The 25,183-nt window shown below is 39.8% G+C and overlaps 2 protein-coding genes across 4 annotated transcripts in view; one reads left to right on the top strand and one right to left on the bottom strand.

Annotated features, from left to right (window-relative positions):
* Window positions 1-574: 574 nt before the first annotated feature.
* Lrrc39 (leucine rich repeat containing 39) lies at window positions 575-20,081 on the top strand. Of its 2 annotated transcripts, XM_013118417.3 has the most exons (9): window positions 575-720; window positions 3,222-3,412; window positions 7,775-7,880; window positions 9,113-9,269; window positions 10,645-10,781; window positions 15,156-15,301; window positions 15,975-16,127; window positions 17,082-17,218; window positions 19,594-20,081. In XM_013118417.3, the coding sequence occupies exons 2-9, from the start codon at window positions 3,300-3,302 to the stop codon at window positions 19,644-19,646; spliced, it is 1,002 nt and encodes a 333-aa protein (XP_012973871.1). In that variant the 5' UTR covers window positions 575-720; window positions 3,222-3,299; the 3' UTR covers window positions 19,647-20,081. The 2 variants fall into 2 exon arrangements, with proteins under 2 accessions (XP_012973871.1, XP_040607916.1); XM_040751982.1 differs by lacking the exons at window positions 15,975-16,127; window positions 17,082-17,218; window positions 19,594-20,081 and adding an exon at window positions 12,270-12,398 and having other exon boundaries at window positions 15,156-15,290.
* The window catches only part of Trmt13 (tRNA methyltransferase 13 homolog), a 20,170-nt gene continuing 12,891 nt past the window's right edge, over window positions 17,905-25,183 (bottom strand). For both annotated transcript variants that reach the window (XM_005077110.4, XM_040751980.1), the window contains 3 exons: window positions 23,100-23,174; window positions 20,699-21,131; window positions 17,905-20,032 (listed from right to left, as the gene is read on the bottom strand). In XM_005077110.4, coding sequence (XP_005077167.1) covers window positions 19,834-20,032; window positions 20,699-21,131; window positions 23,100-23,174 — 707 coding nt within the window. In that variant the 3' untranslated portion in view covers window positions 17,905-19,833. The remainder of the gene's footprint in view (window positions 20,033-20,698; window positions 21,132-23,099; window positions 23,175-25,183) is intronic.

Below are 25,183 nucleotides of genomic sequence, written 5' to 3'. Positions count from 1 at the left end.
TGCCCGTTAGCTGAGTTTCCTCGTCACACCTCTCTTGTTCATTTATCTGAAGCATCGTTCAATGGAGGGGCTTTACTCTGCTGCACATCAGAGTATTCTGAAGTTGCTTGGCTTCAAACAGACCCATCACATTCTATTAAGTACATACAATCTGTAAGTGTAAAGACTTTTAGAAGAATGCCTTCCTAGTACTTAGCAATAGTTCTCCCTCCGTGGGACTGGAGAGATGACACAGTGGTGAAGGGCACCTGTTCTTCTTGCACAAGATCCAGGGTCAATTCCCAGCATCCATATAGTGGCGCACAACCGTCCATAACTCCAGTTCCAGCGGGTCCAACATCTTCTGGTCTGTAGGGCGCTGCATACGTGTGGTGCACAGTCATACATACACACAAAACACCCAAACATGAAACTTTACAATTAAATGAATTTAAAAAAGAAATAATTCTCCCTGAAAGTTTCCCAGTATTTCTGGCACTGTGTCCGCAACACACTCACATACATTATCAGCTGAACCTTTCCACAGAAGCCCCACGTGACTCTTGCTATTCTCAGCCTTGTCTGTGAGCTAAAATTAGAACTAGGCTGACATTACTTTTCACTTGGTTACAGCCTGTCAGAGGATTTTAGTTATTTGGATCCACGCTGGACAAAATTCACCTTGTGTTTCTAGCTGAAAATCGGGAGCTTTGGGTGTGTTGGCTGCAGCATCCCCCAAGGGTAAGTGCTTTTCCAAAATAGTCTTCCTCCATTCCTTATGCACAAGTGGATTGCCAGTGATGACTTCACCGTGTATAAGCCCACCAATGTAGAACTGAACTAGAGTTTAACTTATGAGTTCTTTAGGGGAGTTGTCATCACTCACATAATTGCTGTTCTGTGGGACGTAAGAGATAGGCTTCCCTGAAAGCAAGAATTTAAGATTGTGCTTCTTTGGCTATTTCTTTATCTTTGGGAAGCACACTCCCATCATGGTGTTGGCATGCTTACCTCACTGCTCTGCTCCTCTGAGTGCTTTTCCTGCACAAAGCAGTTAGATGAAGAAATGCTTTGCTATGGAGCTTGATTTTTTTTCTGATGCAGATCTTTCATTTTAGGAAAACTAATATTAAAGATGACCAATAGTTAATGTCAAACAATGAAATAAGTTAACAAATATGAGCTTATATGTAATAAAACAATACATATATGAAGATAGCGTGTATTCTTTAAGTATTCTCATTTTATTTTTTGAAAGTATTTAGTACTCACTTCAGTTTTATTAACATCTGAGACAATAGGTGACATGACCAGGCATTAGGTCGCCAGTACATGTTCTCTAAGGCTCCTTTCCTCCCAGCAACTCTCCCTTTCTTCTTTTATCCATTTGTTCTTTCCTGCCTTCCTTTCTTCCTTCCACTTTCTTTGGCAGGATGTTGTTATGTATCCCAAGCTGGTCTCAAACTTACCATCCCCTGCCTCAGCCCACCAACAGACATGTGCCATTATGCCTAACACCAAGGTTTATTGACTGCAGAAAGGGTTCACACTCAGTTCCTATGTGTGGGCTTCATGCATTCCTTAGGAATAGTACCCCATCAAGTATTTTTCCCTATTTCTAATGACATAGAAACCCCCATTTTTCTTCTAACAGCTATTTTCTATCTGCTCCCATGCATCTTGAGTAATTTTAATTTATAATCTACAATTTAGATAATGTTGGCCAAACATCCTGGACCTGCCAAATGAAGAGACCCATAGAAAAGTAAATTCCCAGGAGGCATCTGTTGTTTATTGCTAGCATCATCATCATCATCATCATCATCCTACTACTACTACTACTTTGAAAAGTCGTTGTTGGGGGACACTTGCTCACATTTCATAATGAAGGTCTATTCTACCTATTATTGAGTGGGAATGGATACATGTTGCACAACCAAAGTGCAGTACCATCATGCACAGCACTAGGGGAAAACTCCTCACTCAAACTTTTGCCAGTATTTGGTAGAGTCAGTCTGTTTCTATCAGCCATTCTGATAGGACATGTGTAGATAGTTTATTATGGTTTGATCTACAGAATCTTAAGGCTAAGTACAATTTATGATTTTTTTGCTGTCTGAATTCCTTATCTTTTCTATTTTATTGTTTCTGTTCCATTGATTTTTTCTCTTTCTTCTTATTAGTACATGTTAAGTTTAAACAATGGGTTTCACCACAACATGATGCATACATGTAACATGCTGTGGTCACAGTTGTACTTCCTGTGGCCTTCTCTTGCTTCTGAACTTTCTGTCTTCTCTCTGAACAACTTTCTACTTCCTGATCTACCCTTTCTCTTGAAATTTTAAAAAATTTACATTATTTATATTATTTTTGAAATATGTATGTGTACATTTCTGTGAGATTTTATACTGAGCGTGCATGTGTGTGTGTGTGCACATGTGTGTCTTTGGAGACTAGAAGACGGCATCAGATCCCCATGGACTGGAGTTACAGGCAGTGGGGAGCCTCGTGATGTGGGTGCTGGGAACCAAACTTCTGTCCTTGGGAAGACAAGCAAATGCTCTTAATCATTGAGCTGTCTCTCTAGCCATAAAAAAAAACAGATTTAATTAATCTTATGGGAAAGCCCTATGTGATGGACACAGTTGGAGTCCGGACGCTCTGAACGTCGTCAGACGTGGGGGTAAACACCTTTTCCTGCTGAGGATATGGATGTATCCACTGTTTAGTCACTCTCCCATAGCTGGATGCAAGTCTAGTTGCAGGTTTTCATTGTTATGAATGACACAGTAGCAAAGGAGGAAGATCGGGCAGCAATTCCAGCTCCTACCACATGTGCTCTTTTAAGATTTAGTTTCCTCATGTGATTATTAAAGGCAGCAAAAATGCTCAAATCATATTTTACATGTCTTTAAAATAAGACATGGCACGCAAACACATGTGGAATAGCTGGGCATGCTGGTGTGAGCCTGCAGTTCTACCTGCTTGGGAAGCTGAAGTCAGAGGATTGCTTCAGCACAGGAGTTTGAGACCAAATGGGCAACTTGTGGACCTTGTCTCTGAATAAACAGTAAGGGAAGGAAGGGGGGGGGGAGGAAGGACGGAGGAAGGGAGGGAGGGACAAGTAATACATATAGTTTGGGGAGATATGGGTGTTCAACAAACATTATCTCTCATGGCTGCTATGGTGCGTGTAAGTATTCTGAAACACAAGGCTTCTTCCCCTCTCATGTACTTAGGTCTTCTCAGAGGTGGCCGGGGACTCAGCTCTTCAGAACTAAATGAAGTAGATGACTTGACTACAATGCGGAAAAATCATGACAGAAAATGTGGTTTGTACTGGGGCCATCAATGCTGTAAAGGAAGTCTGGGAAGAAAGAATAAAGAAACACAACGAAGACGTGAAGCGAGAGAAGGAATTTCAGCACAAGTATGCTGTGACATTTTATCTTAGATTAGTGGAAACTTATAATCTCATCATCATGAAAAGATCATTTAGTAAGAGCTCCACTGAATTTGATAAATTTTTATCTGCTGAAAACTCAAAATAACCTTTAAGATGCTTTATTTTTATTTTATGTATATGACTGTTTGACTGCAGACAATTTGTCTACCACTTATTTACGGTACCCATGGAGACCAGAAGAGGGCACTGGATCCCCAGAAACTGAAGTTACAGTTGTGAGCTGCTATGTGGGTGCTGAGAACTGAGTCTGGATCCTCTAGAAGAATATCAAGTGGTCTTAACTACTAAACCATCTCTCAGGCCTCAAAATAGCCTTTATTTTTTCTATATTATTATTTTGCAAGTGTGCATGTCTGTGTACCTCTTCCATGCAGTGCCCTCAGAGGCCAGCAGAGGGTGTCAGATCCCTTGGCACTGGAATTACAGGTGGTTTCCAGCTGTAGTGTGTGTGCTGAAGAAGTGTGTTCTCTGGGAAAGCAGCCAGTGCTGTTAACCACTGAGCCATTGCTCCAGCCCTCTGGAACTATTCTTAAAGGAAATAATTGACTCAGATGGGACAATGTGTTGAGAGTAGCAAAAGGATGTTGGTATGTGGAAACAGAACCCCACATGGAAGTTTGGCTTCTGTGACAGTGTAATTCTCAGGGTTACATCCACTAGAAACCTAAAGCTTCACCTCACAGTGGAAGATGGACACATTCCCCAGCCTGCCTGAATGGCTGTGAGCTGGAGTCAGGGTCCCTCTGGATCACATGATTTCTTGATAAAGAGAGGGCTGCATTTTAATATTGGGCTCTCATTTCTTTTGAAATCTTAATATTTGACCTATTTTCCTGATTGGTTGTTTTCAGTTGAATCTTGCCAGAATACCTCCCTTCTCATTCATGAAACAAATAGTTAATAGTTAATGTCATTTAAAAAAATAGAAAGTTCAACTCCAGTGGCTCCAACCGGGAGGCGGTGATTGCAAAAGGAGTCAAAACACAGACTCCACATTGTAAGACTCAGCTTCTGTTCTCCTCCCTCTTCCAACTCCTGCGTGTGGTTTAGCCCTCGAGTTAGCTCCTTTTACACCTCAGCCGTGTGTGTGTGTGTGTGTGTGTGTGTGTGTGTGTGTGTGTGTGTGTGTGTAAGAGAAAGACAGAGAGACACTGGCCTTGGACTCACAGAGGTCCATCTGCTTCTGTCGCCCAAGTGTTCAGATTATCTATCCAGGAAACGAATACCATGAAGACCTCAAAAACCACTTTCTATTATTCTTAAAAACAATTTCATTGCAAAAATCACGTTATAGCATTAAAAACTTGGTTTTGCCAGGTGTGGTGGTGCTTGTCTGTAATTCGAACCCTCGGGAAGCTGAAGCAGGAGGACCATAAGTTTGAGGCCAGCAAACACAGTGAGAAAGAGCTGTGGAGAGTAGATAATCAGAATGTGAAACGGGGGCTATGCTGTTCTGTTGGTTCATCAGATTCTCCTAAGAATATAGCCCTAGAAATAAAAATATACAATCGGTGGAAGGTCAAATTGCAATTAACTTGAAAGGTTTGTGTGTGTGTGCGTGTGTATATGTGCAAGTGTGCACGGGTGCGTGCAAGTCGAGACCAGAAGGGGTTGTCAGCTGTGCTCCTCAGTCACTCTCCACCACATACATTAGTGTGTATATGTCCACGTGTGCATGCATGCGAGTGTGAGCATGTAAATGTGTGCAGGTTAATGTTGGGTGCCTTCCTCAGTTACTGTCCACTCTATTATTATTTTTTATCACGTGGTCTCTCACTGAACTTGTAACTCAGCTAGGCTGGGTGCCCAGTGAGCCCTGAGCATGCTTTTATCACTCCATTTCCCCTCTTCTGGGGTTACAGATGTGTCAGGGGTTCATGCCGGTGCTAAGGATCTGGACTTAGGTTCCAATTTTTCTAACTCTGCTCCTGTTTCAAAAGACAGGATGATGATCCTAGAGTCAGGTAGTACTCATTCTATGAAGTCAAGTAACAACAGATTGCTTTTAAATACAGAAAACAGCTGGGGGGGGGGGAGGAAAACCATAGAACACAAGGCAGCTTGGTCATTCCAAAGTTATTTTTCCTATAAAACCAAGATAAGAAAACAGAACTATAAAAATAAATAGCTGGGTCATATCTGACTTTCTCATGTTCCCTTTAGGAATATGTTAACATTATGTGTTAGGGTTATGTCAGAGGGAAATTAATTACTAAACTAATTGGAACTGTTTTGGTGGGGAAAGTGACTGTCACCTGTCATGATTTTTCAGAAGGCCAAAGAACTCTTTTATTTTTGTGACATGGACCTTGCCTTAGTCACTGTTCTATTGCTGTAAAGAAAAACCATGATCAAGGCAATTCTTATAACAGAAAGTATTTAATTGGGGCTTGCTTCTAGTTTCAGAGCTTTAGTTCATTATCATCATGGTGGGGAACATGGCAGTGTACAAGCGGTCATGGTGCTGGAGAAAGAGTTGAGAGTTCTACATCTGGATCTGGAGACAGCAGGGAGAGAATGCCACACTGGGCATTGTAGATGGAGTTTCTGTCCTGCCTGGTCCCACAGCCATTTATACCCAAAAACACAGAGGCTTATATTAATCACAAACTGACCAATGGCTTAGGCTTCTTACTGGCTAGCTGTCTCTTAATTATTAACCCATAACTATTCTATGTATTTCTACATGGCCTTATCTTACTGGAGAATTCCCAGCTTCCTTTCTTCCTGGTAGCTACATGGCATCTCTCTCTCTCTCTGCATCCTCTCCCCAGAATTCTCCTTGTCTGGTAGTCCCACCTATACTTCCTGCCTGACTATTGGCCCATCAGTGTTTTATTAACCAACCAATAAGAGAAACTTATTAACAGCAAACAGAAGGGCATCCCCCATCAGGGCATGGCTTGAACATCTGAGACCTCAAAGTCTACTCCCAGTGGCACACTTCCTCCAACAAGGCCACTCTTAGTCTTCTCAAATAGTGCTACTCCCTGATGACTAAGCATTCCAATATATGAGCTTATGGGGGGCATTCTTATTCAGACCACTGCCAAACTTTATTTTGATTTTTAGTCTTATTTGTTTAAGTCCAGTGTAAAAGCTAGGTCCAAAACAATGGCCTTTTATAATTGCTATTTACAAAGAGACATGTACACAAAGGTTCTTAGCAAGGTGATACAGAAGAGCCAAAACAGTAGTCAGCTGATGGATGAACAAACAAATGTGATAGATCCGTACAGTAATGCCATCCACCATCAAAGGAAGTGCATTGCTGATTTGTGCTATACAGCATGGATGAAGTTTGAATTGTGCTAAAAAGCCAGGCACACATATATATTGCCCTATTTACATGAAATACAGAAGAGGCAAATGTATAGGTATAAAAAATAGTGATGATCAGGAAGGGAAGGAGGGATGAGGGATGTCTGTTAATGAGGATTGAAGGGGAATTTTGAGAAATAAAATATTTTGGAATTAGATACTAGAGACAGTTGCATGACGTTGTGAATTTACAAATGAAATCATTGACTTGTATACTTTAAAAGGCTGAATTCTATAGCATGCGAATCATATCTTGCTAATGATACTAGAAGGAAAATATATGGAAATTGTGATACTTTTTAAAACCTTAGGGCTGGGCTTAGTCAGTGCAAGGTACTGTGCTATCCCCAGCACCAAAGCCAATAAACCAACCTTAAAACAATTGTGTTAGTAAATCCAAGACACTGCTCACCGCTCAGAGGCTAATACAAGTGAGGAGAGGGCTAATGTGAAGAAAAGCAGATTTATTAAAGGGCCAGACCCTTAAGAAAATAGAAGGCTATCATATGTATATATGTATGAAGGCTATCATATATATATATATATATATATATAACTCAAAAAAGACCAGCTTAAGCAGCTCAAGCACACAAAGAGCTTTTAGAGGATGTGGTGGTTTGAATGAGAATGACCCCGTAGACTCATGAGTGAGCCCCAGTTAATAGAACTGTTTGGGAGAAATTAGGAGCCATTACCAGGCCAGTCTGCTTTCTGCCGTGATGACCACTGAGCCAATGGTATTAGAAATCAGATGAAAGGTGGTTGCATGTGTTAGCACTGGCTCAGTGGTTACTTTTTAATTTTTTTTCTTTTTTGCAAAATGACATTACATTGTCACTCCTCCCCTGTCTTTCCTCTCTTCAACCCTTCGCATTCACCCTTTGCACTCTCTTAAATTCATGCATGGCCTCTGTTTCTCTCATTGTTGTATCAGTTGTTTGGATGGACATTCTGAATGCCACTTTCGTCATTACCTGTGAATAAAAATATGTCCTGGTGTCTTAGGCTAGTGCGGATCTGGGAAGACCGAGTAAGCTTAACTAAGCTGAGAGAAAAGGTCACCAGGGAAGATGGAAGAGTCGTTCTGAAGATAGAAAAAGAAGAATGGAAGGTAAGAGCTCTAGAAGCGGTTTTTGGTTGCCCACGCTCTGGATAGTGTGAAGACCAGAGAGGACATGAGGCCGGATTTAAGACTAGGATGGTTAGAAATCTATTCATAACACAAGTGGATTTGGACAACACGAACAGTGGAAAAGAAATGTAACTGCATGAAGTTATTTTTTGTCAGAGTCTCTTTGCTTCCATACTGCTTGAACTCAAATCCCTTGTGATGTTTACTCTCCAATTCCTTCTAATAGGCAGATATCCCGTTGTGCTCTGCAACAGTGATGACCAGGCTAACACAAATCACATAGCTAAACTATCACTTTAGACTTCAAAATGGAAGGGGACATTTCTTGTTAGGTGTATCCCCATTGATACTTTCCTCTCCCTCACATATGGATGAGCACACATGCACAGGTGTGCTTAATTATATCAGACTCAGTCATTTTTACAAGGGCTTCGGAGCCTTGACCCAATGTTTGTTTTTTTACTCATGGAGGTATCATTAGCTATGTCGTCAGTTTCCTAGTTAATTTTCTTAGTTTCTCTTTGGCTTATTTTAGGCTTGAAAGGAAAAGGAATAGGGTTCTGAGTTAAAAAAAATAAAAAACTTTAAAAAAAAACCCTCATAAAATAGGCTGAAAGTGGTGGTGCACACCTTTAACCCCGGCACTTGTGAGGCACGGGCAGAGGTAGAGCCAGATGGATCTCTCTGAGTTCAATGCCAGTCTGGTCTAGGCTGTGAGTTCTAGGACAGCTAGAGCTCTGCAGAGACCCTGTCTCAAAACAAGCAAACAAACAAACTGCTAAAAATACTTAATAATAGAAGTGGAAGAGAAATTCAAATTACTAAAATGCTTTTTGGAATATTCTCATTTTCAGTTATGTATGTGCTCTTGAATAGTCTAATAAATACAACAGAATCATTAGGACAGACTTCTATGTGTCTCCATTATTGGCCAAAGTATGATATTTTTGTTTATTCTACTACAGTTGAGATTTGAAGATTTAACAATAAATGAAGTAAATAACTTGTAAAAAGCTGAAAATAATCAAAAATAATAAAAATCAAGGTTTGAGTAGTAGAAGCAGCTCAAAGTACCTGGGAATGTTGCCAGTCAAGGGGAAGCTATTGTCAAGTGCTTCTACAAATCCCATAATATCACCGCAGTGCAATACAATGATAGAATAATTCAAGCAATGTAATGTAATGATTGTCCACACTTATTTTTATTTTAGACTCTTCCTTCTTCTTTACTGAAACTGAATCAGTTGCAAGAATGGCAACTTCATAGGACGGGGTTGTTGAAAATTCCTGAATTCATCGGAAGATTCCAGAATCTCATTGTGCTAGACTTATCTCGAAACACAATTTCAGAGATCCCCCGAGGAATTGGTAAGGATGATTGCTTTATCCCTGTGCTATCTTATTTACTTTTTCATTCTCTCAGTTTCTCCCCCCACCTTAAAAAACGGGGAATAAAGATCTCTCTGAAGCCTGAGAAAAACTGCAAACATTTCATCTAGCTAAATGCTTCAGGGAATTCAAACTTATACTGGGTGATAGATAAAATTTTAGTTGAGAAAAGCTTTTGGAAATATTCTGTATATTTTGAAAACAATATTATTGGTTTAGCTATTTATCTTAGAACACACTAAAGGCAATGAAGGGGGAGGATTCATTAGACAGTGGCAAAATGTTCTCAAGTGAAAAATTGCTTAGGATGGGGGGCTCCCTCCCATACCTGGATTAAACCCAAACTATACCCACACACCTGTTTTCACAGAGAGATCCTTTATTAAGATGGGTAGAAACGTTAAAGTGACTGCTTTCTGACTCAGGCAGAAAAACAGCAGTGAATGATCCTGTAGGTGTAATTCTTAAGAGAGAAAGGGGGTGTTTGTTAGAATGGGCTAGAACGCTATGGTAAAGAGGATAGGGCATGGGGGAGAAGGGGAAGGAAGGAGAGAAAAGGGCAGGGGTATTTGTCCTGGAGGAACAAAGGACTGTCTCTGGATAGAGACCAGACAGACGTGGTCCATAGGCAAATGGTGGTTTATAAAGGTAAAGGGAGAAACTTCGTGTTAGGATGAGGTGTTTACTTTTAAACTGAACATGTTAATTAGGAGAACCAAAGGGGGCTTTTGATTGCTGGACTTTGACAGTCAGCCTCAGGAGGAAGTGGCCAAATGAGGGAATAGACCTTGGTGGCTAGTTTTAGGAATGTAATTCTTTTTTTTTTTTCTTCCAGTTTTTCTAGACAGGGTTTCTTGTATAGCTCTGGAGGCTGTTCTGGAACTCTCTCAGTAGACCAGATGGCCTCGAACTCATAGACATCTGCCTGTCTCTGCCTCCCGAGTGCTGGGATTAAAGGCAAGCGCCACCACTGCCTGGCAGGAATACAATCTTAACAGTTTTTAGCAAGGCAGAGGGAATTGGGAAGAAGGGTTAAGGCCTGCCAGAGCCACAGAGTGGGCTAGTGTTCCTTCACCCAGAGCCCGGTACACGCTAGGCAGGGTCTGTACCATCCACAGCCATCTTGATCCAGGATGCATAGTATAGATAAAGCAGAATGAAAATACCACTGCCTCTCCTCCTACAGCATGATAAACTTGCCCCCAGTTTAAAGGTGAGGAGAGGGAAGAGAATAACTGAATTTGCCATTAAGGACGTAAAGTATGTAAGCAGCACTTAGTGAGAGGAAACACTAAGTCCACCTGCTTCTCACTGTGTGGTGTTATTTGTTGTTATTATTATTATTATTGTGCAGGACTGCTCATCAGACTGCAGGAACTGATTCTTAGCTACAACAAAATCAAGACTGTCCCCAAAGAACTGAGCAACTGTGCCAGCTTGGAGAAGCTAGAACTGGCTGTGAACAGAGATATAAGTGACCTCCCCCCGGAGGTCAGAAGGTCTAAATGTCTGTTTTGTTTACGTCTACTGTAGTTTGCCTCTCAGGCATGTGGTTGTTGGGAAACACAAAACAAACAAACAAAAAAACCCTCATGAAGTAGTATTATGAATTGTACTTTAGGAAAGAAATACTTAGAGAAAGGCATTTTCTACCATAAGGCAGGTCTTTTCTTAGAACAAACTCTACTTGGCATAAAAGGTTCCTGTATTGTTGTCATCATTCTGCATTGTTTGTTGGAGAGAAGACTGAGAACTTTATGTAATTTAAAATTACTATAATAAGGAAAAGCCTGGGTTCCTGTAGTGGTTACTCATACATGCTTGATTATTTTGTCACTGCTAGGGATTGAACTCTGCTACTGAGCTATATCCCCAGAAGTTGAGGCTTTTTTTTGTCTGTCTGTCTGTCATGAGACAGTCTCACTGTGCAGCTCACTCTGACCATGAACTCCCTATTTAGTCTACGTTGGCCTCGAACTCCCAACTCTCACTCCTTAGCTTTTCGAGTGCTGGGATTACAGGTGTACATGATGTCTGTGATTTTGAATTCACTTCGTGCTGTTTTGAATGAATATGTGTGTGATTGCTATGAAGAACAGACTATCAGAGAATAGAAAATCCCTTTTTCTAGTTGATTTTGATAGCATGCTTACTCCTGAAACAGACAGAAAGATGATGACAAGATTGGAGAAAGTGTGTGTCATGCTGGCATCCCAGGCTTTACTAAGTAAAAAGTAAGGGAGCAGGTTGGAAAGGCTCCTGATTTTGATTTGATGTCTTGTCATTGGTTAAACTAAATTGACGAGCTGGGTGGTGGTGGTGCATGCCTTTAATCCCAGCACTCAGGAGGCAGAGGCAGATGCATCTCTGTGAGTTCGAGACCAACCTGATCTACAAGAGCTAGTTCCAGGACAGCCTCCAAAGCTACACAGAGAAACCCTGTCTCGAAAAAAAACCAAACAAACCAAAAAACTCTAAATTGACGAAGAAGACATCTATCTTTGTTACCTTTCAAACAAGGGAATGCTCTTAGAATCAGCAAAAAACATCTTTGCTTTTTCTGCCTTGAAAACAAGAACTTTGCAAGACCAAAGTTAAGAAATACAATAAAATTCAAAACAAAAGGTACAATTCCATTTTCCGACCTCATCTTTGAGTAGATCAGATTTTTTTTTTTACTAAACCACTGGGCATACTACCAATAATAGTATTCCCAGTTTGCTCTTGGAAACATAACACGTGTTTCATCATGTTAGGTTATTTTAATGCAAACACAAGGAAAATGGTGATAGAAACAATTTATATGTTTGGTTGTGAGCCTAGCCTTTAATGGCTGAGCCATCTTTGCAGCCCAATAGGAACAATTTATATCTGTAGGAAGGCCCGTATGTATGTTTTCTAAAACTTGTGATTTTGTTTATAGGAAAGGTCTGTCATTAACAAGTTATGTGTTGTCACTAACCATTCTCTTCACCTTAGATTCTCCAGGAGACGGGTTACTGCTGTGTGAAAAAACTTTTCCTGGGGATACACAACACCCATGTCTACTTACCCCAGAAAGGGTGACTACAACAGACTAAAACACAGATCACGCCAAAGTCCAACTAGGTGAACCATGAGTTTTACTAGGGTTACTTACAGGAATATGGGTGAGGGTTAGAGGATCAGAAATGACCCACAGTCTATCTCTGCATGGGTGGGACCTAGAGTACCCTCGCAGCCTGCAGGCAGTTCTACAAGTTGGAGAGTGTCCTTTCCAAGTGACAAAGTTGGTCTAAGCCTCTTCTAGGCAGCTCAGCTGGTTTCTGCTTCTTCCCAGAAGCTGGTCTGGTCCGAGTCTTCTTTGCTTTTTGGCTTGTGTGAGGGTGGCTCTCAGCAGTCTTTGTAGTTCACTCTTGGGAGGAGGGTCCTAGTGAAATCTGGTCAGTTTCAGGTACTTCCTGAACCTTATTTGAGTTGTTTATCTGATGGTTTACAGACCTTCCCTGCAGGTTGGAATGTTTCAATCTCAGAGAAAACTGCTACTAAAATATTAGAAATACTATTCTGAGATCTGATTCAAAGACCATTTAATGCCACAGTGTATACTCTAAGTAGCTATGTATCTTCGGACACACCCTCTAATATTAGATTTTTTGTTTTCACATATATGGCTGTTAGACAGATTTACTATCTTTTCAATACTATAATGAAAAGATTCTAGACAGGTATGGTGGCTTTTAACCACAGCACTTGGGAGGCAGAGGCAGGTAGAACTCTTTGAGTTCTTGGCCAGCCTGGTCTACATAGCAAGTTGTTAGAAAAAACAAAATAACAACAAAAAGGATTCTAATATATTGAGGGGTCATCAACTGAGGATTTCTCTGTCAGACATAAATTGTACCTACCTCATTAGTATATGTACCTGTTAACGCAAATTTGAAAAGTCTAGTAAACAGTTTTCAGAAATGCATTTTTATCCATGGCTTGAATTACAAAGCTGGAGAAACAGCATCACCTACTAGATGGAATCATGCCACCTCCTGTGTCTGTATTCACATATATACCCGTGTGTGTGTGTGTGTGTGTGTGTGTGTAGGCCAGATGTCCTAGGTGTCTTCCCCAATCATAAGCTCCTTGGATCCTTCTGTTTCTGCTTTCCAGCACTGGGGTTTCCGGTGTGCGACACATACAGCTTTTTACTTTACTGCTGAGAATCCAAACTCAGGTCCTAATGCTCACACTTGGAGCAGCTCACTACTAGGCCATCTCTTCAGCTCCCTCATCCTGCTCTTTTGCACTACTACAAAACGCTGTATTTCTATACTTCTTGGTGCAGACGGGACAGAAGGAATTCAAAACGCAGAAACTTGGCAGGCAAGCTGTCTTTGTTTGTTTTGCAAATGTTAATTAAATTCTTTTTTAAAGATTTATTTATTTATTATGCAAACAACATTCTGCCTCCTTCTATGCCTGCAGGCCAGAAGAGGGTACCAGATCTTATTACAGACGGCTGTGAGCCACCATGTGGTTGCTGGGATTTGAACCCAGGATTTCTGGAAGAGCACCTAGTGCTCTTAATCTCTGAGCCATCTCTCCAGCCCATTCAGTAAATTTTTATATCATAAAACCTCCGGTAGGATAAACAGGAAGGAATTTTGAGGCCTTGGGCCTATAAAAACTTGAGTTCATTGAGTTACATGAACTCTCTGAGTGATTTTATTCATAAAATAGAAATAATGATATTGCCTTTGTGTGGTTGCTGTCATAATTATTCACTTATTTAAGTACAACTGTGGGTCATTCCCATAATTAGCTTTCTTAAAACAAGTAGGGAACAGAAGTAACTTAATTGATATTTTTTATGTGCATTTGCCTTTGCCTGCAAGTATGTCTGTGTGAGGGTATCAGAAACACCTAGAGTTATAGACAGTTGTGTTAGGTGAGTGCTGGGATTTGAACTAGAGTCCTCTGGAAGAGCAGTCAGTGCTCTTTATCACTGATCCTTCTCTCCAGGCCCGATTAATAGATATTTTTAGATGAAAAAACCGGGGGCTCTAGTCATTACCAAGAGTACATTTTAGAGCTGTTGAGAGAACCCAGGCACGGTGATGTACACCTGTAAATCCAGTGTTCTGGAGGCAGAGGCAGGCAGATTTTTATGAGTTCTTATCCTTAAGCTGAGCATAGGTATAAAATCTGCTGTCACTCATCGCACTTTCAAACAGAATTATTATAGAGTGAGCTTGATGTTTGAGATAGTGAATATGAGTAAGTCAGTTAAGTTATCTTGAGTCAGTTTTTTATATAATTCTCAGTCAATGACTGAATAAAGATGAGAAATGCTTCCTGGGGTGGGGATTGCTTTTGCCACACATTAGCCCTGAAACTTGGTTATCTTGGAAGACAAATTGTCTTTGAATAAAAACTTTTCATTTCCTTTTACTGGCAGTCCAGGCTACTAAGGTCTTTTTTGTTTTTGAGACAGAGTCTACTGTGTGCCTGTGACTGTCTTGGAACTCCCCGTGTAGACCACGATGACCTTGAACTCAGGGAAATCCACTGCCTTTGGCTCTAGAGCTGGGATTGAAGGCAGATGCCACCGTATCTGCCTCCCCCCTCACCTTTGTAGCCCAGGCTACCCTCGGTCTCTGGGATTATAGGCATTCACTACCATGTCCCAGCTTCATTATTCTTATATTTTATTTATTGTGGGCAGCTCAAGTATAATGTCAGAAGTTCTTCAGTTTTATGTATGCTTTATGGAATGTTATTTATATAAAACTCACACAATATGAGCTTTTCATGTGAAATAGTTCACCAATGTGAGCCTTCTAATAATGTACATTGTGGATAATTATTTTAAAAACCCACTTTCCTCTTTAGCTCAGCAAACTGTTAAGACTCACCCACCTTGATCTGAGTATGAACAACTTCACTACAATCCCTCTTGCTGTCTTGAACATGCCTGCCCTGGAGTGGCTGGATATGGGAAGCAACAACCTTCAACAACTTCCTGACAGTCTAGAAAGGTAAAATTGGTTACTCTACGCTACCTATGATTCAAAGCCACCTATGAAAAATAAGAAACAATAAACCAAACACCGAGGAGTCCATGATGATCACAAAAGATCCAACTAGTTCAAAATGTACTACTTCAGCGGGTTATTTTTATTTATTCCCAATTACCAAGAACATGCCATAGTAACCACACCACGTAGAGCATGCCGGGCACTTCTGTGTATGCTACTAAGGGATGAGGGAACTGATGCAGAGGTGTTTGCCACCTATGCCCAGGTCTCAGTGAGCGACATTAATTGGATTTGAACCTAGGAATCCTGACCCTAGTCCAAACTACCTTGCCTAGGATGGGCATATTATCAGTCCTTGATTTTTATGATTCATATTAGGTAACATTTAAAGCTCTTCATTTAGAAAACTATGAAAAATATGCAGTATAAAATGTTGGCTTCATTTCTGCCACTGAATGAAGGCTAGTCTTCAGTGAATTCCCTGATGTAAGTTTCCCTGGCAATTAGGTAATAAGAAAGAATGAACTCTGTTAAATGAATAAATGCATTTTATTAAATGTTAAATAATTAACTAATTATTAAGAGAATTAAAAATTGAATGTTAAATGTAACAATATGACGAGGCCAGCTTTTCATATTCAAGGTGACTGAATGCAGAATTCTGATTTTCCAGAATGCAAAGTTTACATACATTGTGGCTACAGAGGAATGTAATAACTTGCCTGCCAGAAACAATCAAAAATATGAAAAACTTAGGGACTCTTGTTCTCAGCAACAACAAACTGCAAGATATTCCAGGCTGCATGGAAGAAATGACAAATCTGAGGTAAAACACAGCATGGCATGCTTAGTCCTGGAAGTAGAATGGAGGAATACAGATTCTGACCAAGACATTTGGGTTGTGACTTATATGACTGCATATATACACCTTTGTGAGCCTGGTGCCCATGGAGGCCAGAAGAGAGCACTGGATCTTTTGGAACTGGAGTTACAGAGGGTTGGGTTGTCATGTGGGTGCCAGGAATTGGACTTGAGTCCTCTGTTAGAGCACTCTCTTAACTATTGAGCAATTTCTCCAGCTTGAGTGTATATATTTTAAACATGTATTTCAATGTTTAACTAATTTCATGAGTGTGATTCATGTAACATCAATCTAGTTTATTCAAGAAATAATTCCTGAAAATAAAATGGTACTGGGATTTACCAGTTTGAAGAAATGTCTCTTGTTGGTGACAATATCATCAAAATTCTCTTTATATTGCTAACAAATGCTTTGCAATACAAAAACCAAAAGAATAAAATAGTGATTATTTTCCTTCTGAATAACCACAAGTAGGCACAGGTAATTATATTAGCCAACAGACAGCAGACTTTTTTTTTTTACTTTGCTAAAATTCTCTGCAAAATGTAACTTTCTGATAGAATAAGGCAATGGATACTCAAACTCAAAACCTTCACAACAAAAATAATTCATTCGTTGTCTTATCCAGCAACTTTAGTTTTGTACTTGATGATTACAGCATTGATCCATAAAAACAGGCACAAACTATATTCATAGCATTAATCATATATTTATAATTCAACCTGCTCTCATCACATTAAATGTTATGTAAGCTTTGGGGGAAAAGATACTATACTGTCTCTTCTTGGGAATATATTAGATCTCAGCAGGATAATCAGTTGTTATAATGCAGTATACTGTCGTCTGATCTTTTTCCAGAAAAACATACATGCACTTCTATGGTACGTATAAAAACACTGTTTTCTGGTGAACTGCTAGGTTTGTCAACTTTCGAGACAACCCGCTGAGATTAGAGGTGACACTTCCTCCCAGTGACAACACAGAAGGAGAGGATGAACAGGAGTTGTTTGGGCTTCAGTTCATGCGTGCATACATACAAGAGTCACGGAGAACAGGTATGAGATTTTACCCAACACAGATTAAATGTTTTTGGAAAAGAATGTATATGCAATTAGGTTCTCTTTCCATTAATTCTTTTATGGATTTTTCATTCTATCTTGTCTTTTCCACCAAATTGGCCAACCCTGAAAGGGGAAAACAAATTTTGACTCCGTTCATAATTCTAATGAGTACTAGGAGAGGCTGTAAAGATGGTCTCAAATGGACTCAAGGAAATAACTCTTCAGTAGCTCTCACTCGCAATCAAGGAAACTATACTTCTTGTTTCTCTCTATAAACACGATTCTCCTGTATTGGGGCTGAAATCCACAGCAAGAGCCCTGTCACTGAGCTACAGCTACAATCTTGGCCTAGATTTTAATTAATTTCTTTTGTGCATATGGGCGTTATGCTTGCATGTATGTCTGTATAGCATGTGCATGAAGTCCCTTCAGAATCCAGAAGAGGGCATCAGATCCCTGGAACTGGAGTTACAGTTGTTAGTTGCTGTGTGGATGCTGAAAACTTAACTGGATCCTGTGGAAAACCAGCCAGTGCTATTAACCACTGAGCCATCTCTCCAAGCCCTCAAGATTTGATTGTGGCAGACATGTCAGATTGAGCACGAACAGGCCCTCCTCATCATTCTGCTTTCCTATTCTACAAGTAATAATTAAAAAATAATTTCCTTGGAGGTGAAAAATATTGAGAACATGGACTTTATTCAACAGTTAGAATCTGAGGCATAATATACAAATGACACCATTTCATCTCATAATTTATAATTAAAGCTTTCTATAATCAAGGAAAAGGTTTTAAAATTAAAGCAAAGTAAGAGGAATAAGGCAAAGAGCACCATCTTGTTAGTAAAAGCAGTGAAATAATAGCATAGAAACAGAGAGCCTGGCTTTGTAATTACTACAAAAGTAAAGAGCAGATGTTAACTCACTCCATGTAACAGTTATTTGAAAAGGAGTGTAACCAGAGAGAACAGTACTGCCATTCCTCCAGGGGACCCTTCCCAGTACCCAGAGACTGCTTAGGAACGTTCACTCCAGAGGGGTCTTTGGTGCTACTGTGGGTCACAGAAGCAGTGGTATGAACAAGCTGGAGAAATAGCCAGCAACAAAGTTCAAAACCCTTTGTGACCTAGTGTTGGGAAAGAGAGGATGAAGTATCAAAGTCAAGCAGGAGACAGAATGGATAATCATGGAAAACAGTGTTTAGGATGAATCTGTTTCCATCTGGGATGACTGAACAGTAATACTCCACTGGGAAATGAGGTACCCAATCTGGTTAGATAGGCAGCATGAGGGAGAGACTGAGGATGCTGCAATGCTAGCAGTGAATGTGATGTACCTGTGAAACATGTATGATGCAGTAACTGTGGATGTGAAATTCAAGGGAGCCTGATAGGCATAAAAAGTCTGAAACTCAAGTAATGCACATGCTAGCTCACATTCTTATGTGAGGCAAGAAAAAAAAAACCAAGGTTGGAAAATTGTTTTTGATTTAAGATTAGCACCTGAAGAACAAATGTATTTCCCCATAATGTACTCAGAACCATTATCAGAACATGTAACTGAACTAAGTGGCTCATAGTACTGTATCAGTATAATTCTGGGGTGTGCTGTCTGTCTTTTGAAACACAACCAAGAATATACCCTCTGTAGTATACTTTTAATTTATGGACACAGATTTTTTTTAAAGACTTATTTTATGTATATGAGTGATCTATCTGCATGTATAATTTTACGACAGAAAAGGGCATCAGATCCCACTACAGATGGTTGTGAGCCACCATGAGGTTAAACTTAGGACCTCTGAAGAGCAGCCAGTGCTCTTTACCACTGAGCCATCTTTCCAGTTCTGGACATAAATTTTTAATGATACACAAGTTTTGTGATACAAATAACATTCATGACATCATGATAATTCCTCATTTTGGTTTTTGAGATAGGGTTTCTCTGTGTAACAGTCCTGGCTGTTCTGGAATTCACTCTGTAGACCAGGCTAGCCTCCAACTCACAAAGATCCACCTGCCTCTGCCTCACAAGTACTGGGATTAAAGGAAGGTGACACTACCACCTGGCAAGGATATTTCTTAAACAATGAGTTATCTTCATTTATGTTCCCTTGGTTGGGGAATCTGAGTAACTAGCTTAAAGTAATCAATATATGTTAACAATATTTGACATTAACAGTATAACAAGAAAAAAGCAACAATTTGAAAATATCCCCCACTCAGATTGATTCTTGCTACTAACTGGCATTGGTTATTACAACTGAAACTCAAAAAATAAAGTACATCAAATAAAACCAAAGATAAAAATTACAGATTAATACAGAGTTTATACTGTAATTATATGTTGATGTATTATATGTGTTTCAGATGACCAAGTCAACGGTCTGGCTCTGCCAATCTCTATACATTCTGATGGATAAAGTAATTCTAAGAGCCCTGCTGAAAGGAATACTTGGAGGACATGGTCAATTGTCTGTTTGGACTTTGGAAGTAAAAACAAACAAAACAAAAATCCTGATATCAATATTTTTGTGAATATAAAAATATAACTTAAAAAGAATGAAATTTTTTTGTTTGCAGAAGACAACTGATGTTCATGTTCCTTTTTCATTTATGAGTTGCTTCCTGTAATGAAAGATGAGCTGGTATAGCAGTTAATAACACGTTTTCCAGAGACACCGATGGGTCTGTATAGTATTGTAAGGCAGGATTGAAGCCTTTCTGTTGTAAATACTGGAGTCGGCCTTGGTCAATCAGCAATTTGCAAAGATGTCCTATGTTCTTTTTCTCTTCAGCAGTAAGAATCCTACAGTGAATAAACACACAGGGAATTAAAGCTTTGTAAAAATTCCTAAGAAACTTGGTCACTGCTGTTCAATAACAAAGCTGCTAACTAGCCAGCAATACACAAGACGCTGTCTCTTGCTTCCCAGACTTGTCTTTATGATCGCAATTAAAATGTGTTTTAGCCTACTCCAAAATTAGATCGCAAACGCTATTTTCTTGACTAAATTGTTTATAGCAGTCATCTGAAAAAAGAACCCTTCTAACTCAGTTTAACTTTCTATACTTGATCTTAGCCAAAAGACCAAGAAGCAACTATTCAATTTTTTCCTCTGGTTTCTCTTGACCAAGGTCCATCACAGTCTGAAAATATTAACAGAAAAATTTCCAAAATGAACCATTTTGACCCAACTCCTTCCTACCTGGGGAATGAACCTTTGCCTAGCACATACTCATCTCAAGAATATCCACACTGCATGTTACTCACTAGTCACTGCACAGGCATCCTGGTTATTAAATTGACAGAGGCGGCAACTACAATGCTAACACGCATAATTCTGTTTTATCTAAGGCTCTAGGCAACTGTGGGAGGTCCTGAAATGTTACCCACAGGGAACTACAGGGAACTACTTTATGGTAATACGGTATTTCCCCTTCAGTGCGGTGCATTACGAAAGTCATCACTTACCCGGGCATACCGTCAGTGCTGCCATCTGTGAGTCTATCTCCCCCATCATCGTGCTCTTCATTGTCATAATTCTGGTCATCTTTTCTCTTTGTAGTAATATCTGAAGCTTCCAAAGATGTCCTTCTCATTCCACATGTTGCCCAACTACTCATTCTCTGGAAATAGTAGAAGTCCACTGCCCCAAGGCCTAGAGCCTTGAAATACTCTTTGCCCACATAATGTCTCCAATCACACCTGTGGTGACAACAGAGTGCAATGACAACACCAGCCACAGGGGTCCACATCTCTTGGATATTTTTCTCATTTCCTTCCTCGGACGGAATGTTACTTTCTTTTTCTGTTTTATCATTCTTTACACGTTTGGCTAATGGTTCTTCATTCCTTTCTTCAAAACTGGCAGCATAGGTTTCAACCAAACATCGTAATGCAAGATCTGCAAACACAATTACGTGGCCCCAAAGCCACATCATCTTTAAAAGTATTCTTCAGATTTCTTAAGCAGTATGGTTAAAAACAATACAAAAAACAACAACATAAACCAGCAAAAATCTACTTAGCTACATAGTATAGCAGTTCTACAATAGATGATAAATTATTCTCAAATTTACCTACCATCTTACCTTAATCTCCTAGTGATTCATTTTTCATAAAGACTACTTCTCAATAAAATTAAAGCAATCTTAAGCCCTATGATTTGAAAATTTTCTGTCCAACACTATTTGCATTGTCTTTCATTTCTTTCATCCTAACTAATGTTACGAGCTTAAGAAACTCCAAAGAAAGAAACGAAGGAAGGTGTTTTCACTTAGAATGCTGACCCAGGTTCCAGAAGGTAGATTTTTTTTTTACTGTGTATCTGTTTTATTTTGAGATAGGTTCTATATGGCCCTTGCTTCTATCTCCTGGTGTGAGGCTACAGGTGTGTGTCAGCACACCCGGCTAAGATGCTAGTCTTGAAATAGAGGCTGGTCACAGCAAATAGTTATGAACTGAAAAGTTGAGAAAAGGAGATTCCAGTATGGAAAGCAGACCAGTAGCTTCCCTGTACATAGGCATTTGTTCAGCAAATACTTGCTAAACGCCTTGTATGTTTAAAACACGGAGGATTCAATGAATAAAACTGCCATACGAGGGGCTGAAGAGGTGGCTCAGTTGCTAAAAACACTTGCTGCTCTTGCAGAGCACCTGGGTTTAGTTCCCAGCACACACAAGGTGGCTTACAAGTGTCCATAACTCTAGTTTCAGGCCATCTAGCACCCTCTTCTGGCCTGTGGGCCCTGGCCAAGAATGCACTTCCATATGTAGACAAAATATTCATACACATAAAATAAAAATAAATTGTTAAAAAACAAAATAAGCTCCCCTAAATTGCTACACCGATAGCTGGCAAAATGGGATAGATCACAAATGTAAGCTGTGAAACTTATATTTTATCTGATTAGATCACTATCATATTCTAATTAATTAAATGTTATTCTAAAATTTGTTACCCTATGATATAAAATGGATATAATTTATGTGATCTTTATAGTAAATTTTAATTGTGCCAACAAACATTATTGGTAACTATTATTTAGATAAAGTGATAGCTAATTTGGTAATTTCATAGTCTGTGTCTTTCTGTCTTTCTCTCATATGAAAGAACAGGTCTCACTATGTTGCTCACTTTGTGGATGAATTCAAGTGATCATTTAGCTCAAGTTATCCTCCTGCCTCAGCTTCCTGAGTACCTGGGAGTAAAGGTATGCTGCTTCATGCAGGTCTATCAACTTATTTTCTTTCTTTCTTTTTTGGTTTTTACGAGACAGGGTTTCTCTGTATTGTTTTGGAGGCTGTCAGTCCAGCCCAGCCTCTAACTCACAGAGATCAACCTGCCTCTGCCTCCCGAGTGCTGGGATTAAAGGCGTGCGCCACCACCGCCTGGCTCAACTTATTTTCTAACAAAATGTATTTGCTGCTTTACTTACACTTAACTTACACACAATTTTAAAGACTTACAATCAGAAAAATTACTAAAAGTATTAAGTTATTTCAGAAACAAAAGGAACATTAGCAATCTCAAGCTCTTTTATAGTGACCTAGGGACCTTCTTCTTATTAGGAACAAGGAGGCAGCAAGCTGGTGGCCAAGATATTCATTTCAAATATTCACCAAGTCCCTCTCATACAGCAAGCATTGTATTAGCATATGCACTTTTTTTTAAGACTCACAGTACAGTGGCATAATTAGACACATAAATAGATAATTAGAAAATAAGGAAAAGCACAGCATATCTTGATGAAGCAGCAGAATGAAGGGAGATTCAGACCAAGCGCACAAAGGATAGAGCATATGGAATGTGGGAAGAAGCCACTGGTGGGGCATCAAGGCTCCAGCTCAGTGTGTTAGTTTAGAAGCTTACCTGTCGCGACCCCACACAGATGCTTCCCAATTCCTACCACAGGCAGTCTTCCTTCTTGTAGCACAGGGATCCTGTCTGAGACAGAGAGAATAAGAATTACATTAGCTTGCTTATGATACAACGCATTAATGTGTCCTTCCAAAAGGAGGGTTTTTAGAATTTGAGGAATGAAATATGTGAAAACAAACAATTCTCACAGAATCCAGTATACATCCTAAGACTGTATCTGTGTTTAGCACATGGCATAGAAAAACAGTCAGCCAAACAAACAAACGAATTTCCCGTCTCATTATGTAGTACTGGCTAGCCTGGAATTCATTATGTAGTCTGGGTGATCCTCCATCTCAGCCTTCCAAGTGCTGGAATTACAGGAGTGTATACCATACTTGGCTTCAGTTGAGCAGAAGAAAATATAACGATTATATACAAATGCTTGGTTGCTTCTCAAGACTAGAATAAAATTAGTGGATGGAAGATATCTGTTAATGTTTACACTATTTTCTTTTCAAATACGAAAGAGCCATGTGTGGTGGTACACACCTTTAATCTTACCACCCAGGAGGCAGAGGCAGGCATATTGCTATGAGTTTGGGGTCAGTCCAGTCTACAGTGAGTTCCAGGATAGCCAGGACTACATAGGAAGAACCTGTCTCAAAATACAAAGAAAAGAAAAGAAAAAGAAAAAAAAAAGTTAGGAAAAGTAAAAAGAAAAGGAATAGCTGAGGGGTATGTGTAGCCGCATGGGGTAGGAAGCCGGGAACTATTCTCCGGTAAGAAACATACTTAGATTAACAATTATGGGGTAATTACTTAATGCAGAGCTAGCCAGTAAGGGACAAACAAGGCCAACAGCATCATAATGAATATAGCCTCCTGTGTGTTTATTTGGGACTCATGCGGATCTAGAACCAGGCTGGCGCGGCAGAGCCCAGGCGATTGGCGGGGGATATACCAAATCGGCAAGCAAGGAAAAAGCTTCTCTTAACATAATGGTGATCAGGAGTGGGATTGAATTTCCACGCAAAATAACAAAAGCTTTAAAGGAATTTTAAAAACAGAAGAACAGAGAGAAGCACAGATTTTGGTAGCAGCATTTTTCTCAGGTGTGCTCTGTTTTGCTAGCAACAAGCCTAGATTCACGTGGCTCGCTTACAGGAGTCTTCCTGACTCGGCATAAAAAAAAAAAAAAAACAGCAAGGTTGTTTTAAGAGACTCTGCTAACAATTAAAAGGTGTGTACATACAGCTGGAAGTGGCAGCTTTTGCTGGATGTCAGCATGGACTGAGGCAGTAAGCTGGAGTCACGCTTACGCCCGCCATCTTGAAACGGTAGTTTAAAACAGCAGCGGGTTTTACAGATAAGACACGTGGCCAGAAAAACATAAAGACTTACAGTAAAGTCAGACTTGGATGAACAAAACCTCTAAAGGTTTACAGTGTGTTTAAAAATATACGTGAGACTGAGAGAGAAAATGAAACGGCAAAGTGGTAAATAAATGCAAAAGCCGGCTGTGGTGGCGCACGCCGGTAGGAATTGCCCCAGAGGCAGAGGCAGGCAGGTTTCCGAAGAGAAACCCTGTCTCAGAGAAAAATAAACAAAAGTGAAAGAAATAGAGTAATAATAATAATAGATAAATAAATAAGCCGCACAAAGATGGAAAATACACAGAGAGTCTGGATACTGTACACTATTGTGTTTTTCAGTTTTTTGGTTGCTCAGGAAGGAACTGCTACTAAAGTACACTTGCTTATAAATGCTGCTAAATTAATACAACTTATATCTTTTGAAAATACCTTGACTTCAAAATTTAAGCATAAGGATATGTTACTCGGAAAAGGAGTTTTTATTTATGTTTCTACAGAAAATGAAAAGCTAAGGATTCCTTCCATGTTTCTGTGGTTTCACGAACCAAGACCCCCGGAAGCAGTGGACCAGGTGTTCCAATGACTGAGACAGCTAAGATGATACAGCCTTACAGACCCCGAAAATACGGACTTATACAGGTTTCTGAGTTTTGTCATGACCATCATGGTGTGAACAGCGCCCCCTTCCAGCAGGAAGCAGTTTGGAATGAACGACGTCCC

Source organism: Mesocricetus auratus, unplaced genomic scaffold (assembly GCF_017639785.1).
Source record: "Mesocricetus auratus isolate SY011 unplaced genomic scaffold, BCM_Maur_2.0 Super-Scaffold_100009, whole genome shotgun sequence".
In the NCBI taxonomy this organism is placed as follows: Eukaryota; Metazoa; Chordata; class Mammalia; order Rodentia; family Cricetidae; genus Mesocricetus; species Mesocricetus auratus.
Note: the sequence above shows the minus strand (reverse complement) of the source record. Positions and strands in the feature narration are given on the sequence as shown.